The sequence below is a fragment of the Sminthopsis crassicaudata genome, chromosome 5, assembly GCF_048593235.1.
Source record: "Sminthopsis crassicaudata isolate SCR6 chromosome 5, ASM4859323v1, whole genome shotgun sequence".
NCBI lineage: Eukaryota > Metazoa > Chordata > Mammalia > Dasyuromorphia > Dasyuridae > Sminthopsis > Sminthopsis crassicaudata.
Genome location: NC_133621.1, coordinates 42,164,498 through 42,181,642, shown reverse-complemented (window position 1 = coordinate 42,181,642; position 17,145 = coordinate 42,164,498). Strand labels below are relative to the sequence as shown.

The 17,145-nt window shown below is 37.9% G+C and overlaps 1 protein-coding gene across 3 annotated transcripts in view; it reads left to right on the top strand.

Annotated features, from left to right (window-relative positions):
• Positions 1 to 17,145, top strand: part of ULK4 (unc-51 like kinase 4) — a 624,778-nt gene that overhangs the window by 233,821 nt on the left and 373,812 nt on the right. For all 3 annotated transcript variants that reach the window (XM_074272175.1, XM_074272174.1, XM_074272171.1), the window contains exons 28-29: positions 9,107 to 9,158; positions 9,254 to 9,398. In XM_074272175.1, the coding sequence (XP_074128276.1) occupies positions 9,107 to 9,158; positions 9,254 to 9,398 (197 nt within the window). The remainder of the gene's footprint in view (positions 1 to 9,106; positions 9,159 to 9,253; positions 9,399 to 17,145) is intronic.

Below are 17,145 nucleotides of genomic sequence, written 5' to 3'. Positions count from 1 at the left end.
GTATCAAATAATTTTGATAATTATTGCTTTATAATATAGATAATTACTGTTTTATAATATAATTACATTTTTTCATTAATTCTTTTGATAGTCTCAATCTTTTGTTCTTCCAAATGAATTAATATTATTTTTTCTATCTCAGTAAAAGTTTTGGTAATAATTGAGATGACGTTCAATAAATATATTAATTTAGATAAAATTGTCATTATTAGCATATTGACTCTGCCCATTAATGAACAATTAATGATTCCTTATTAAATGTAATTTTTATTTCATTTTGATCTGAAAAGGATGCACTTAATATTTCTGCTTTTCAGCATTTGATAGTGTTTTTATGACCTAACATCTAGATGATTTTTCAAAAGGCAACATGTACCATTTAGCTGTGATGTTCTTGTGAGTTTTCATTATAGAGCTGATTAGTGGAGTTTTCCTGTTTCTATTTTTACCCTCTTGTAAAATTTCAGGGCAATTTTTCTAATAATCTCTTGAAATCTGGTGTCTAGATTCTTTGTTTAATCATAACTTTCAAGCACTCCAACAGTTCTTATACTGTATTCAATCTGTTCTAGTCAATTGTTTTTCTAATGATATGTTTCATATTCTCTTCTATTTTTTCATTCTGATTTTGTTTTATTATTTCTTGGGGGTCTTATGAACTTATTAGCTTCTCCACTGCCAATTCTAATTTTTAGGTCTTATTTTCTTCAGGAAGGCTTAATCTGTGGGGGATGATTCCTCAGGCATTATGGTTTTTGTAAAGTTATTTTCTAAGCTCTGTCTAGGGGCTCAACCTCAAGCACTCCTCTCCACCCCTGAGTTATGGCTAGGGCCCCTAGTCTTCATGTTGCCATCAAGGCTCTTGTTTCCTGTGGTCACTACTGTGGCTATAAATTTCAACTTACCCTTATGCCCTGGAACCAAAAATGGGGACTCTGTTCTTCTATGAGTGCCCACAGCCAGCAGCAGGGTCCTCAGCCTTTCTGACCCATTTATTGCTCTGCCTGCTCCTCTTTACACACAGCCGTAGCCAGACCATGTCTGGTCAGTGTGCCCGTGCTTAGCATCCATTGTCGGGGGAGGCTCTAGTAAGACCCCTCTGCCCCTCCACCCACCAGGGCTTACTGTTTGTTGACTCAGTGAAGTCTGCCTGGAGGTGTTTGCTCTTCACTTGTCCCTCTGACTCTGGAAGTAGGGTCTTTCCTCTTTAGAAGAGAGCTGCTCATGATATTTGTGGAAATATGTATAGAGGAATTGCACATGTTTAACATATATTGGACCACTTGCCTACTGGTGGAGGGAGGGGAAAAAATTAGAACATAGGGTTTTGTAGGGGTGAATGTCAAAAATTATCCGTGTGTGTGTGTATATACACATATAAATATATATATATTTGGCTGAGGCAGTTGGGGTTAAGTGACTTGCCCAGGGTCACACAGCTAGGAAGTGTTAAGTGTCTAAGGCCAGATTTGAACTCAGGTCCTCCTGACTTCAGGGCTGGTGCTCTATCCACTACACCAACTAGCTGCCCCCATGTATATATTTTGAAAATAAAAATCTATATTAAAAAATAAGAGAGGATAGCTGCTTTACTGCCACTTTAAATTATTTCTGCCTCTCAAAGTTCACTGTTCAGACAATAGGAGGAATTCAGGAGAACCAGGTAATTTCCTGCCTTATTCCACCATTTTCCAAGAATCTTTCTCCAATTAGGTAATTTTATTTTTTTAATTTTTAAATTTTTTTCTTTTGTTTTCTCTTTATTTTTAACACACATTGCTTGTATGAATCATGTTAGAAGAGAAAATTCAGAAGAAAAGGGAAAAACCATGGGAGAGATTTTAAAAATGGAAAAAAGAAGTGAACATAGTATGTATTGATTTATATTCAGTCTCCTTAGGGGTTTTTTTTTGGATGTAGATGGCATTTTCTATCCAAAGTCTATTGGGATTGCTTTGGATCACTGAGCCACTGAAAAGAACCAAGTCCTTCATAACTGATCATCACACATTCTTGCTGTTGTTATGTCCAATGTATTTCTGGTTCTGCTTGTTTCACTCAGTCTCAGTTCATGGAAAGCTTTCCAGGCCTTTCTAAAATTGGTGTGTTCATCTTTTTTATTAACTTTGTATATCATAATTTGTTCAGCCATTCCCCAATTGATGGACATCTACTAATTTTCCAATTCTGTGCTATCACAAAAAGAGCTATACAAACATGTTTTTGTACATGTGGGTCCTTTTTCCTCCAATAAGGTAATTTTAATTAAGATATATATTTATGTATATACCTTAATTTAAATTACTTTATATATAATTTGCTTTATATAAATTACTTTTATATATGTGTATATATATGTATACATATATATATACACACTATACACACACACACACATATATCAATATATACATTTGGATGTAATAATCATTGTTCAGTCATTTTTCAGTAGTATCCAATTCTTTGGGTTTCTATTTGGGGTTTCTTTGGCAAGGATGCTGAAGTACTTTGCCATTTCTTTTTCCAGCTCATTTTACAGATGAGGAAACTTAGACAAACAGTGTTTCATGACTTACCCAGGATGACACAGCTAGTGTCTGGCATGAGATTTGAACTCAGAAAGGTGAATCTTCCTGGCTCCAGTATCTTTGCCAAGAAAACCTCAAATGGGGTCACAAAGAGTTTGAAATGATTTAAACACCTGAAGAATGATAACATCCATCTTATATTCAATAGTGTATTATTGCTTCTGATCCAAAATTAGTAGTATCTTAGTTGCCAAGGTATTCTAGAAAGCAAGTTATCTTTGTAAATGGATTATTATTTGACAGTATAAATGATTTTAGCTGAAATATTTTCAATGATGTGTTCTTTTTAGAGAGGTAGAAGTTTTCCTCTCATAGATTCACTAACATAGATCAGCAGGGATGAAAACATAATATTGCTGATTTACATTTACTTATATTGAAGTATTTTTGTCTTACCAAAAAATAGTTTGTTTGTCATTATCCATTTTTCTGTATCTTTCCTGAAATGTATGATAATTATTAATATTTCCATATAGTTCCTTATTATTCCTTTGGTATTTATAGGAGCCTTATATCAGTTCCTTCTAATTTAAATGCATTTAAATTTCTAAGTATTCTATACCTTTATCCTTCCTAATTTTTCTTTCCTTGTTAATTGTATATTTATTTTCATTGTACAAAGCTCTTTCATAACTATTAGACTAAGGAATTATTGAATATTTCAATTTCTAATTTTTCAAAATTTTAAATGATGCTTTTTTCTTGCTCTTGAATTAAGTAACAGTTGGATTTCTCAATCTTTTCAAAATTTGTGGACTAGCCTAATTTAGGCCAGACCCATGATGTTCTCCTCTCCCACTGCTAAGATTTTCTCTAGGCTAAACAGCCCTCATACCTTCTGTTTGCCCTAATAGGCATTATCTGAAGGCTGTTCATAATCAAAGTTCTTGTTAGATCCTCATAGCAAACTGGTTAAGTTTTATAGCACTAATATTGTTGTTATTATTTTATGGATCAAGAAATAGGATTGGAACCTCACACTGGTAGTAAGGCACCATTCTTCTTAACCACTTTTAAATAGGTCAGTGTGTCATTCTGGGTTCTTTTCCTGTTAATTGTAATAAGAATATTTTACTATCCGTATTATTTCAAGTTTTCTTGGTTTTTACAGTAGCACTCATTTGTAAAACATTTGATTGAATTAGGGATGATATCAATATTATTGAAACAGAAGACATATTTTATGGAGAAAGTATGCATAATAGTGTCCTCATTTTTGTAAAAATTTAGTTTTTATTTCCAGATTCAAGTTTCCTCCCTCTCTTCACTTTCTCCTTCATTCACTGAGAAAGCAAAAAATAGTATATCCATTATCTACATGAAGTCATGCAAAACATATATCTGTTAGTCATCTTCTCAAGAAAAAGAAAGGAAAATAACGAAAGGGAAAACATTCTTCAGTCTGCACTGTGAGACTATCAATTCTCTGGTGGATGTTGATAGCATTTCTTATATCATGATTCTTTTGGAATTATGTAGATCTTTGTATTGATCTGAGTTCATAAGTCTTTCACTTTCACAAGTGATTATCTTTACAATATTGCTGCAAATTTGTAGATTTTCCCCCTAATTCTGTTTACTGCACTTTGCATCAGTTCATATAATCTTCCCTGTTTTTTCTGAAAACATCTTGCTTGTCATTTCTTATGGCACACTTGTATTCTGTCACACAATGTCGTTATTATTACAGTTTGCTGCATTCAGTTTGCCGAGTTAACCAGTCTAAGGATAGTATATGTAGTAATTTTTTAAAAGATAGATGATATTTATTATAATACAGTTCCTATAAGGAGGCAAATGGGTGGTAGATTTCCCCTTAGTAGAGTTTTTTAAGAGGAGTCTGAGTCATCACTTAACCAGATATTTAAAGTGTCTTCTGGGTCCAGTTTGGATCTCTCGAGGTTTGTGATGTTAATTCCTCAATGCTTTAGGATTAACATTAATTTAAAGAAGAATTACAGGTTTATTGCCACAAAAAATAGCTCACCTTGGTAAATAATAATCTTTAAAATTTCACTGTTGCATCAATTCACAAGTTAAGTGTGTACTTACTTAGAGTGTTAGGGAACTCTTGGCTATTCCTGAGAAGATTCACTATCAAAATTGATTATCCTCTGGTTGTGGTGTTTGGAAGAATGACAGAGTAAGGCTGTATGGTGCCTTTAATTTGTCTGGAATTCTTTTTGTAAAATAACTCCATTAATTATTTCAGAACAAATATGGTTTGTTCTGTAATGTATTTATTCAAAAACACTTGAATCACCAAAAAGTAATTGGAAACTGAATAATCTCATCTTAAAGAATGACTGGGTGAAAGAGCAAATTATAGAAACAATTAACAGTTTCACCCAAGATAATGACAATGATGAGACATCATATCAAAATCTTTGGGATGCAGCTAAAGCAGTAATAAGGGGAAATTTTATATCTTTAGAGGCTTATCTGAAGAAAATAGAGAAAGAGAAGATTAACGAATTGGGCTTACAACTTAAAAGGCTAGAAAAAGACCAAATTATAAACCCCCAACCAAAAATTAAACTTGAAATACAAAAATTAAAAGGAGAAATCAATAATATTGAAAGTAAAAAAACTATTGAATTAATAAATAAAACCAAGAGTTGGTTTTATGAAAAAGCCAATAAAATAGATAAACCTTTGGTAAATTTGATCAAAAAAAAGAAAGAGGAAAATCAAATTGATAGTCTTACAAATGAAAAGGGGGATCTTTCCACCAATGAAGAGGAAATTAGAGAAATAATAAGGAGTTACTTTGCCCAACTTTATGCCAATAAATTTGATAATTTAAGTGAAATGGATGACTTCCTCCAAAAATATAGGCTCCCTAGATTAACAGAGGAGGAGATAAATTGCTTAAATAGTCCCATTTCAGAAAAAGAAATAGAACAAGCTATTAATCAACTCCCCAGGAAAAAATCCCCAGGGCCAGATGGATTCACATGTGAATTCTACCAAACATTTAAAGAACAATTAGTCCCAATGTTATATAAATTATTTGAAAAAATAGGGGATGAAGGAGTCCTACCAAACTCCTTTTATGACACAGACATGGTACTGATACCTAAACCAGGTAGATCGAAAACTGAGAAAGAAAATTATAGACCAATCTCCTTAATGAATATTGATGCTAAAATCTTAAATAAGATATTAGCAAAAAGACTTCAGAAAATCATCTCCAGGATAATACACTATGATCAAGTAGGATTTATTCCAGGAATGCAGGGCTGGTTTAATATTAGGAAAACTATTAATATAATTGACCATATTAATAATCAAATTAATAAGAACCATATGATCATCTCAATAGATGCAGAAAAAGCATTTGACAAAATCCAACATCCATTCCTACTAAAAACTCTTGAGAGTATAGGAATAAATGGACTATTCCTTAGAATAATCAGGAGCATATATTTAAGACCTTCAGTAAGCATAATATGCAATAGAAATAAACTGCAACCTTTCCCAGTAAGATCAGGAGTGAAACAAGGTTGCCTACTATCACCATTACTATTCAATATAGTACTAGAGACGCTAGCCTCGGCAATAAGAGCAGAGAAAGAGATCCAAGGAATTAGAGTAGGAAATGAGGAAATTAAACTGTCACTTTTTGCAGATGACATGATGGTATACTTAGAGAACCCCAAAGACTGCTAAAAAGCTACTAGAAATAATTCAAAATTTCAGCAAAGTGGCAGGATACAAAATAAATCCACATAAATCCTCGGCATTTTTATATATCACTAACAAAATGCAACAGCAAGAGATACAAAGAGAAATTCCATTCCAAACAAATGTTGAGAGTATAAAATATTTGGGAATCCATCTACCAAAGAAAAGTCAGGAATTATATGAGAAAAATTACAAAACACTTGCCACAAAAATAAAATCAGATTTAAATAATTGGAAAGACATTCAGTGCTCTTGGATAGGCCGAGCGAATATAATAAAGATGACAATACTCCCCAAACTAATCTATTTATTTAGTGCTATACCAATCAGACTCCCAAGAAACTATTTCAATGACCTAGAAAAAATAACAACAAAATTCATATGGAAGAATAAAAGGTCGAGAATTGCAAGGGAACTAATGAAAAAAAACTCAGAGGAAGGTGGTCTAAGTGTACCTGATCTAAAGCTATATTATATAGCAGCAGTCACCAAAACCATTTGGTATTGGCTAAGAAATAGACCGGTAGATCAGTGGAACAGATTAGATACAAAGGACAAAAAAGGGTACATCTATAGCAACCTAATCTTTGACAAACCCAAAGATACCAACATTAGGGATAAAAATTCATTATTCGGAAAAAACTGTTGGGAAAACTGGAAATTAGTATGGCAGAAATTAGATATGGATCCACACTTAACACCATATACCAAGATAAGATCAAAATGGGTCTATGATTTAGGCATAAAGAATGAGATCATAAATAGATTAGAGGAACAGAGGATAATCTACCTCTCAGACCTGTGGAGGAGGAAGGAATTTATGACCAGAGGAGAACTAGAGATCATTATTGATCACAAAATAGAAGATTTTGATTACATCAAACTAAAAAGTTTCTGTACAAATAATACTAATGCAAACAAGATTAGAAGGGAAGTAACAAATTGGGAAAATATTTTTAAAAACAAAGGTTCTGACAAAGGTCTCATTTCCAAAATATATAGAGAACTGACCCTAATTTATAAGAAACCGAACCATTCTCCAATTGATAAATGGTCAAAGGATATGAACAGACAATTCTCAGAGGAAGAAATTGAAACTATATCCACTCACATGAAAGAGTGTTCCAAATCACTACTGATCAGAGAAATGCAAATTAAGACCACTCTGAGATACCACTACACACCTGTCAGATTGGCTAAGATGACAGGAACAAATAATGATGAATGTTGGAGGGGATGTGGGGAAACTGGGACACTAATACATTGCTGGTGGAGTTGCGAAAGAATCCAGCCATTCTGGAGAGCAATCTGGAATTATGCCCAAAAAGCTATCAAACTGTTCATACCCTTTGACCCAGCAGCGCTACTACTGGGATTATATCCCAAAGAAATACTAAAGAGCAGAAAGAGACATATATGTGCCAAAATGTTTGTGGCAGCTCTTTTTGTTGTAGCTAGAAACTGGAAGATGAATGGATGTCCATCAGTTGGAGAATGGTTGGGTAAATTGTGGTATATGAAGGTTATGGAATATTATTGCTCTGTAAGAAATGACCAGCAGGAGGAATACAGAGAGGCCTGGAGAGACTTAGAGGAACTGATGCTGAGTGAAATGAGCAGAACCAGAAGATCACTGTACACTTCAACAACAATACTGTATGAGGATGTATTCTGATGGAGGTGGAAATCTTCAACATAAAGAAGATCCAACTCACTTCCAGTTGATCAATGATGGACAGAGGTAGCTACACCCAGAGAAGAAACACTGGGAGGGGAATGAAAATTGTTAGCACTAATATCTGTCTGCCCAGGTTGCATGTACCTTCGGATTCTAATGTTTATTGTGCAACAAGAAAATGATATTCACACACATGTATTGTACCTAGACTATATTGTAACACATGTAAAATGTATGGGATTGCCTGTCATCGGGGGGAGGGAATAGAGGGAGGGGGGGATAATTTGGAAAAATGAATACAAGGGATAATATTATAAAAAATATATATATAATAAAAATTAAAAAAAAAACAAAAAAACACTTGAATCATAAGTTAGGGCCTGGAGAGAATCTTTCAGGCCATATTGTTCTGTGCTTTAACTTAATAGAAAAGAAAATTAAATGCATGGAGGCCCAAGGTCACACAAACAGTAAGCTGAAGAATGGAGCTTAGCTCTCAGTCCTCAGATGTCCAGGCCAGCTCTGGCCTGTACTCAGTCAGGCCGCTGATTGGTCACCTTGTAAACTGAAGCGTAACTATAAATCTACATTGTTTAATATTTTATATCGAGGCTCAGAGTGTACATTAAATACTAATGTTCTTGGTATAAATCACATATGTGATAATTAGGTGGCATAGTGAATAACAGCTTACTTGGATTCAAGAAAACCTGAATTTGAATCTTGCCTCAGGCATTTGCTTGCTCTGTGATGCTAGGCAAGTAATTTAATCTCTTTTTTTTCTCAGGGTTTTATTTTATTGTATTTTTTTGTAAAATGGGGGGGAAAATCTTAACTCACAAGTTTTGGGGAGATTAAAATGACTAATATATGAATTTTGTTGTAAACTTTCTTGACTATGCTAAATAAATATCAGCTATTGCGGTTAATATTTTCATTTCCACTATGCTCTGTGCCCTGGGCAACTTGTTCTATAATAGCCTAAGTTGATTGGGCCAGTGGGAATCTAAACTGAATCTGAATCTAGAAGTATTTCTTTGACAGGCCAGCACTTCTCCTGAAGGGAATGGTGCTAGAGGGAATACAGGCCTTGGTGGGTCTTATTTTTTTCACTGGAATGATCTGAGCCAGTCTTTGTAATGCTGTCTTTCAGATTGTGGACTACATCCTCCCACCCTTGGTCTCTTTGGTTCAAAGTCAGAATGGTAAGTAGAGCCACATCTACCGGAACGCTCCCAGAGCTCACATTCTGAATTTATCAGACGTTCTTGGTCACGTTTTTGATATGTTTTCTTTCAAGTGGAATGGAGGCTCTTCAGTTTGCGGTTGTTGTCCGAGACCACATCCCTACTGGTCAGCCATGAGGTTGTGGCGGAGGAGAAGGAGGAGAGCATGGATTCCAACTCCAAGCTTCTGTCACTGATTCGAGACGTTCTGCTTCCCCAGTAAGTATGGCCATCTTGCTGGGCTGAGACAGCTGGTGTGCTGGTGTTCATGTAACTGGGTCAGTGCTGGAGGAGAGCTCAGAAGCCTGACCCAGGCTTACTTTAACATTTCACGGGTGCAGAGAGAGGCCAGAAATGGCCTCATGACCAGCTGAGGTCACACCAACCTCGTGCCCTGTGTCCATGCCGTGTTTTGTCACCTAGTATTGGAAGTTAAAGTGATGATCCATCATTGCTCCTCACAGGTCCCAAGGGAATCTGGCTCTCTTTAAAAGGGTGCAGTTTGGGGGCTCTCATCTGCAAGAATTAGAACACAAGGACAAAAGCACACTAAATGTGTTCACAACCTTGTCTGTCTAAGGGTTGTCACAGGCTTCAGCTATAGTCCTTTCTGTATCTTCATCATCCTAAGTAGAAGAGCCCTGTGTGTGATCCGTCTGTGTGTGAACAAGGGGCTGAATGTCCTATTAGACAGAATTGCTCTTAGAAGTCCCAACAATAAATGTTGATAATAAAAATCCCCAGGAACTATGGTCAGCTGCCGAGATATTTTTGAAAATGCCACTCACGGTGTCTCTGCATGGCCTTGAGGTGACTCTGGCTCTTGAGCCTCTTGCCAACAGAGCCACGCTGAAGGCTCTGTCAGACTAGAAAGTGAGTGGGGGGGCCATCGCCCACATCTGACCTGTGAGCGGTGAAAACCAGCATGATGCAGAATGGGCCTGTCTCGTGTGGCCCCCATGAGTGAGTGCAGTGAGTGAGGTAGAGTGTCAGAAGATGGGACCCTCCACATGAAGCTCCACACAGTTTCTAAGCTGTCCGCAAACATTCTGCCGTTGGATTCAAAGGGAGAGATCCTGCTGAGCCAAGCAGACCTCCTCTTGGAGGAATTAAGCCATGTAAAGCTTCATGTTCTCATTTTCAGTGAAATCAGAAAATGGAAAAATATTTCACACAAATGGAAGCATGACCCACAGATTCTCCTTTGAGATACAACAAAGGAGTTGGTAAAGTACAGAATGAATGTGTGAAGGCAGCATATACACAGATGTATGCATCTATCTATACACACAGTTATGTACACATGACTAAGTAAAAATTTGTTTTCTTGGCTCTACTAGCTTGTAGTAAGGGCTTTGTTTTTCCTTTGTTATCAGCTGGGGTGGGAAAAGAGTCAAAAGGAGAGAAGGTAAATATTTGATGATTAAAAAATGCCCATTTTAAAATTTCAAAAAAGTATCATGACCAGTTTCCTGAGGGAGCAGTTGTATCTAAATCTAGCTCCCTTCCATCATCTCAATGTAGAAAACAATAAGCGAACACCAAACAAAGAGGGCATGGGAAAGACTTCGTCACATGGAAAACTTCACCAAAAATTCAGCACTGAGAGCACAAACAATGTGAGGATGTGTGTTTTAAGGACAGTGCTTGAACTTAGGCCTTTCTTACACAGCCCTGTGTTGTACTGCTATATTTAGTGTCTCTTTTATAGACTAGAAATGTAATTATCGGGGCTAGTTCTGTAATTTCACTGATAGAGATGAATCTCAAATAAGAAAATTTGACCAGTAATAATGGCTCAGGTAAAGAACAACTCCAAGAAATGGTAAATAATTATGTGGAAGAGAATAATAAAAGTGTTAAGTAAGATATCAAAATTTATGTAGTGCTGCTACTATACTACTTAGGGAAAAATATTTCAGGAACAAAAATATCCATCATCTGCATGAGATAATAATTGGGCCCACGGGACATCAAATACAACAAGCAGTATTGTTTCCAGATGACTGATGTTTAAGCATTATTTCTTCTTTCTTATTAAGAAATTAAATTTATTGGAGCAGAAAGTTAAATATGCCAATCATTTTGTTAGATTGTTTTTCTTAATTTTTAAAACATAATTATTTATTGGAAAGTGATAGTACTGTCAAAACAAAATATATCAAGTCTTTTTAAAAAATAAGGGAGTTAGGAAGGATTGAACCTACTAAGCAATCAAATAACAGCACCAGAAAAAAATTGGAATTGGTTGTATTTTAAGTAAAGAAATGACTTGTCACCACTATGCAAGTTATTTCTGAAGCAGCTGTGTGTGGTGAAAATACCAAATTATTACAGAAAAGTTAAAAAATAATATGTTAGAAGAAAGAATAAAATGAGAAGATATGATATATAATTTTTATCAACAGATTTAGCATGATTTATACAAATTGTTGATACCAAAGAATGGAAAGTGAATAAGAGAACAGACAATGACTTAAACTATCACCATTTTCCAAAGAAATTTTACTGCTGTGAATAAGTCATAACAAGTAGGAGACAGTGGCAAGCTACAGCCAGCAAACATTTAATGTACTTGCCTGGAGAAGAAATCTGGCAGCCATAGACAACACTGGTTTAGCATAAATTCATTTGTAAAATCTTATGAAGAAAGATGTAGAACTACTTCACAAAACAGAAAAAATTAAATGAAGAGGGAAAATAGTATGTAGAAAACTTGACATGAGATTCCATTAAGGCAGATAAGCTCGAGAGAATCTAAGGATGAATCTGGGAAAGCAATAAACTGATAAAACACAAATCTATTACAATTTTACTAGCTTTGTTTTTATCAGTGATTTTGGAACCATCATATTTGGACTCTTTTAATAACAATCTTTTATATGTTGCCTAAGACTGAATAGGAGGGGAAGAGCAGGTTGTATTCAGACAATTGTAGGAATGCTTTAAATATCTGTTGTTTATTGACAGTTAATCTTTTTCATTAATGATTAAGCTTGAACAACAAGATTAAGTGATGATTAAGTGTGACTGACTTAGCTCTTTTCAACAATGAGGTGATTCAGGCCAATTCCATCAGACTTGTAATGGAGAGAGTCCTTTGCACACAGAAAGAGGACTATAGGGACTGAATGTGTATCACAAAGTAATATTATCACCTTTTTTGTTGTTGCTTGTTTGTTTTTCTTATTTTTTTCCTTTTTGATCTGATTTTTCTTGTGTATCATGACAAATGTTGAAATATGTTTGGAAGAAAAAAACAAAATAAAATGAGCTAGAAGGAAAAAAATTAATTATCCTTAGATTTGCAGAGTATGCAAGTTTAGGTTCTGTCTTGAGCTCTTTTGCTTTTCAAAATATATTATTTCCATTCCCTTCTATGGTTTGTTGTGGTTATAAAATTATCTTGTGTTATTCAAATTTACTTTATACTTAAAGTTACTCCTTCAGGTCTGTTACAGATAGTGCTGTCATCTAGAGTGTCAAAATTAAACATTATATATCTTGGAATTCATGGTGTAGGCTTGACTGCTCCCTTCCCTTGGCCTAGGACAATTCCTGGGACATGGGGAAATTGGGACACTAATGTTCTATTGGTGGAATTGTGAACTGATCCAATCATTTTGGTTGGATCTTTTGAACTTTGATTAAACAGCTATGAAACTGAATATATTCTTTGACTTGATGATACCATCACTAGTTCTGTATCCCCCCCCAAAAATTGTGGGGTTTTTTTAAAACAAAAAATCAAAACCCAAAATTGGCCTATTTGTACAAAAATATTTATATCAGTTCTTTTTTGTAGAGGTGAGGGGATTTGAAATTTAGGGAATGTCCATCCATTGGGAAAAGACTGAACAAGTTGGGGCAAATGATAGTAATGGAATAGTATTGTGTTATAAGAAATAACAAGAAGGATGCTTTCAGAAAAATCTGGGAAGATTTACATCAATTGATGCAAAATGAAGTGAGGAGACACTGTAAACAGTACCATCACTACCAACAATACTATATGATGATCAACTGTGAATGACGTAACTATTCTCAGCCATACAATTATCCAAACCGATTCCAAAAGACTCACGACTAAAAATACTATCCACTTGCAAAGAAAGAACCGATCACATCTGAATGCAGATCAAAGTATTTTTACTTAATTTTAAAAATTTTAATCTTTTTTTTCAAAACATAATTAAAATACAAATGTTTTGCATGATTGCACATGTACAACTTATATCATCAAACCACTTGCTATCTGAGGGAGAAGGCAAGGGCTTGAAGTAATATTAAAATTGTTTTTACATAATTGGAAAAATGTTCAAATCCCTCTCAAAACAAACAAAAATATATTTTACTTGGTTAGAGATCTTATGTTCTCTTTTTAACATTGATTTTTGCTTCTGTTCTTCCAAATTATTCTTGACTACAATATGTGTCACCAATTAATAAATTGTTCTCTCTTTTTCTTTGAGAAAGATTTACTACTATGGATTATTTTTTTCCTATTCTGTTGTGCAGGCCTTAAATTCTTCACTTTGTGTCTTTTTGACTGTCAAGAGCCTTGATTTTCTCCTGAACTATTCAGGAATGTCCCACGGTGCTTCCGTGCTCTCTTCGGAACTATACAAGCTTCTCTGCTTCGTCTCTTACTGATCTATTTCCTTTGTCTTATTTAGAGACACTTGAACTAGTTTAGATGTTTTGGTGGCCATGTTATTTTCTATTTTAATAGAGTTGTTGGGCTAAGATTTTTATAAAGTGTTCTCTCTTCCAAGATCGTTGGTAATTTCATTCTTTTTTGTCTTATATTCCCTACTTCTTTTTTTAATTCTTTCCCTTTGATGACAGAGTCTCTGCTGCAAAGTTGTTTCACGCTCTTCTCTCTTTGGGGAATTCACTTTTCACTGGCCTTACTCCCAGACCAGAGTGATTTCTTGGGGGGGGGCTGGGGAGGGAAGCAGTGACCTCTGCTGTTTGCTAATTTCCCTCCCTTCCACGCTGATACCCCTCCCCAGTTCCCTCTGATCTTGAATTCTCTGGCAGACCACTGGGCAGCTCATTGCTGCTTTAAGCAGAAAGAGTATGCTTTTCACTACTTTTTTTTACCATGTGCTGCAAGGAGGGAGGCCGAGTCGAGTTCTGTTGCCACAAAATGATAGGGTTTAGACCGGGACCGCCCCAGCTAGGAAACTTCCCGGTGGCTTCCGGAGCACAAACCTGGGGATCCCGCCGTGATGTCTGGCCAGAGGTTAAGATGTGGGGATGAAAGAGGGACAAGTCTGTCAGTTCATTGTGGTGTTCCCCTGTTATTCTTAGAGCACTTTCCCACGGCGTTCAGAGCGCCTCCGTTTTCCGTAACCAGGGTTTCCTGCACGGACGGCGGGTCCTGGGTCAGTTGTCCGGCCCGCAGTCGCGAGTGCCGGAGCGCTGGGCCGTGCTCTGTTTGGTCTCAGAGGCCGCACGGAGCGCCATCATCTGCTAGGGGAAGCTCAGCTCCCTCGCTTCAGTCCGGGCTTAGACTCTTCCAGTTAAATCCCACCCGAGCGGGAGCTCAGCTGGAGGCATCCCCCAGCCCAGGGCGTCTGATTGCGTCACTGATTACGTCACTGAAAAGCGGGAATGAGCCCTGCTTCCCCCACTGCTGACCAAGGAAGCGTGGGAGCCTCGAGTTCTACCAGAGCCAGTGAAACTGGCGTAGTCTGGCTCCCGGCCTCGATCTGCCACAGATCCCCCCAAGTGACAGCCCCGAGGGCCCCGGCCGTCACCCAGGCTGAATGCAGCCCTCCGCGGCATTTCTCCTGGAGGTATCACGGAGGGAACGTCCTCATCCGTTATGAAGCTACCCGGCTCTCAGGGGGACGGAGGACCCTCCCATTACGGACTCTGGAACGTCTGCCAGCCAAGACTGCGGGGACCCCCGTGATGTTACGCCCCTTTCCTTCTTGGAGACGCGGAACGGAGGCCTCTTCGGTCTCCTGGGGAGTAGTCCCCTCTTGCTGCGTAACCTGTAGGAGTCCGCGCCCCTGCCCCTGCACTCTCCGGCAGGCTCTCTCCTGGGGAAGGGACCCTCGGCCGCCTCCCAAGCTGAAGGCCTCCCCCGCTGCCCTCACTGCTGTGTGCCGCGGACAGCACGCCCGTCCTTGCCAGAAAATCCGTCGGCCCCGTTTGAGTTGTCTCAGGAAGATCCTGAGGTCATCCGACAAGATAAAGTTCTAGACCCCGAGAGCCCCTTCGGCCGATCTGCCGAGGCCGCAGCTCTGTCTGCGGAGAGCCCAGCCCTGGCACGGCCCAAGCTGCCACAGGCGCATTTACTACAGGATTCTTTTACAGAGAACTTGCTAGAGCTGGCCCTCCCGGGGTGGCCAGAATGGTGGGCGCGAGGTCTTTCCGAGAACTTCAGGGTTGATTGTGAGACTCGGCTGATGCTGGCGCGGGAGGTCGTGGGCCTGTTAAAGACGGCTCCACGAGCGAAGAGAACCGCAGGTGCCCAAAGGAAGCTGGAATGCCCAGATCTCGAGACCCCTCCATCCGAAGGCTCCTCCACGCTCTTCGTGCCCGGCTTGTGGCAGGGCCTTGTGAGTTCCTAGGACTGAGCCCCTGCCGTCAACCCCCTGAAGTCAGGCCCAAACATAGGGACGTTGTTAGTGCTCCAGGCAGGGACGACAGTCTTCTTGGGGTGTTGCGGAGTTATTTGCTTTACTCGGGACTGGAGAAATTGTCTAATCCTCCATCCTGATGTCACATTACCCATTACCTTTGGGCAGTTGCACAGTGTTTTTAATTACTCTAGCTTCTCCTTGAAACAAGGGCATATTTTTAACTTAGAAATTCTTCTGTCACTCTGTGAGCCACGACATACACTGTCTCCTTAAGGCTGAATGGAGAGGGGCACAATGGACAGGAGTAGGCTGCAATATAATAAAGAATTTCCCAGCAGAAGCTTCGGGTAAAAGTGTGACTAAGAAGCTAGATGAGTCAGTCATGACGTGAGAAGTCCTGAATACACTGACCGAGTACAATAGATTCCTTGTAAAGTCTTGTTGATTAATTAAAGAGTCCCCGAGGATGATCACAGTCACTTAAAATGTTCCAATGGGCCGCCATCTCAGCTTATATGGAATGACCAATCTGGAGCCCAAAGGACAGATAAGCCTCTCTCTTCCCTTTCCTATTCATGGGCGGGTGGGAGCGGAAGGCCTCTGGTTGCCATCTCTCTCACATATGTTGACAGATTATTTTCTGTCTCATTTTTTTGTTTGTTTGTTTTGCTTTTTGGTTTTGCTTAACAGTTTTTCTTTGAGACAACAGAAGGGTATTGTGAAAGGACCTGTAAAAATACACACAAGGTATTGAAAAAATTGCATAAAACCTTAAAAAAAAGAATAAAGATAGTGTGTAGTAAATATACCTGAGTAGCAATGCAGTCATCACTTGCCTTCAATTAAAAGCAAAATTAAAATGGAATTTAAAACATTCCAGCTACCATATTTATCTCATAAAATCTTACTGCCTCAATTCTCCTAATTAGGTTGATGTTTAATTAATTGATGTTAAGTAAGCAAAGTTAACTCCTATTTCTGTTACTTTGCAGTGGTCCTCAAAGTTTTTAAATGGGGGCCACTTCACTGACCCTCAGATTGTGGAGGGCCGGACTATAGTAAAAACAAAAACTCACACTGTCTCCCCCCTCAGCCCATTGGCCATCACCCAGCGGGCTGCATCTGGCCCTCAGGCCGTAGTTGGAGAACCCCTGCTTTACAGTCTACAAAGTACAAAACCAAGTGCTTTAGTACTTGAACCCATCAGTCAAGCATTTTTTGACCACCTTTTGTGTACGCAGTACTGTATTAGGCACTGTAGTGGGGTTGCCAACTCAACAGACTCTGTTACTATGTGCAGAATGTACATGGCGAGAAACATGCAAAGAAATATGTCCTTTAGAGACGTGCCATGACTGGAGTAGAAC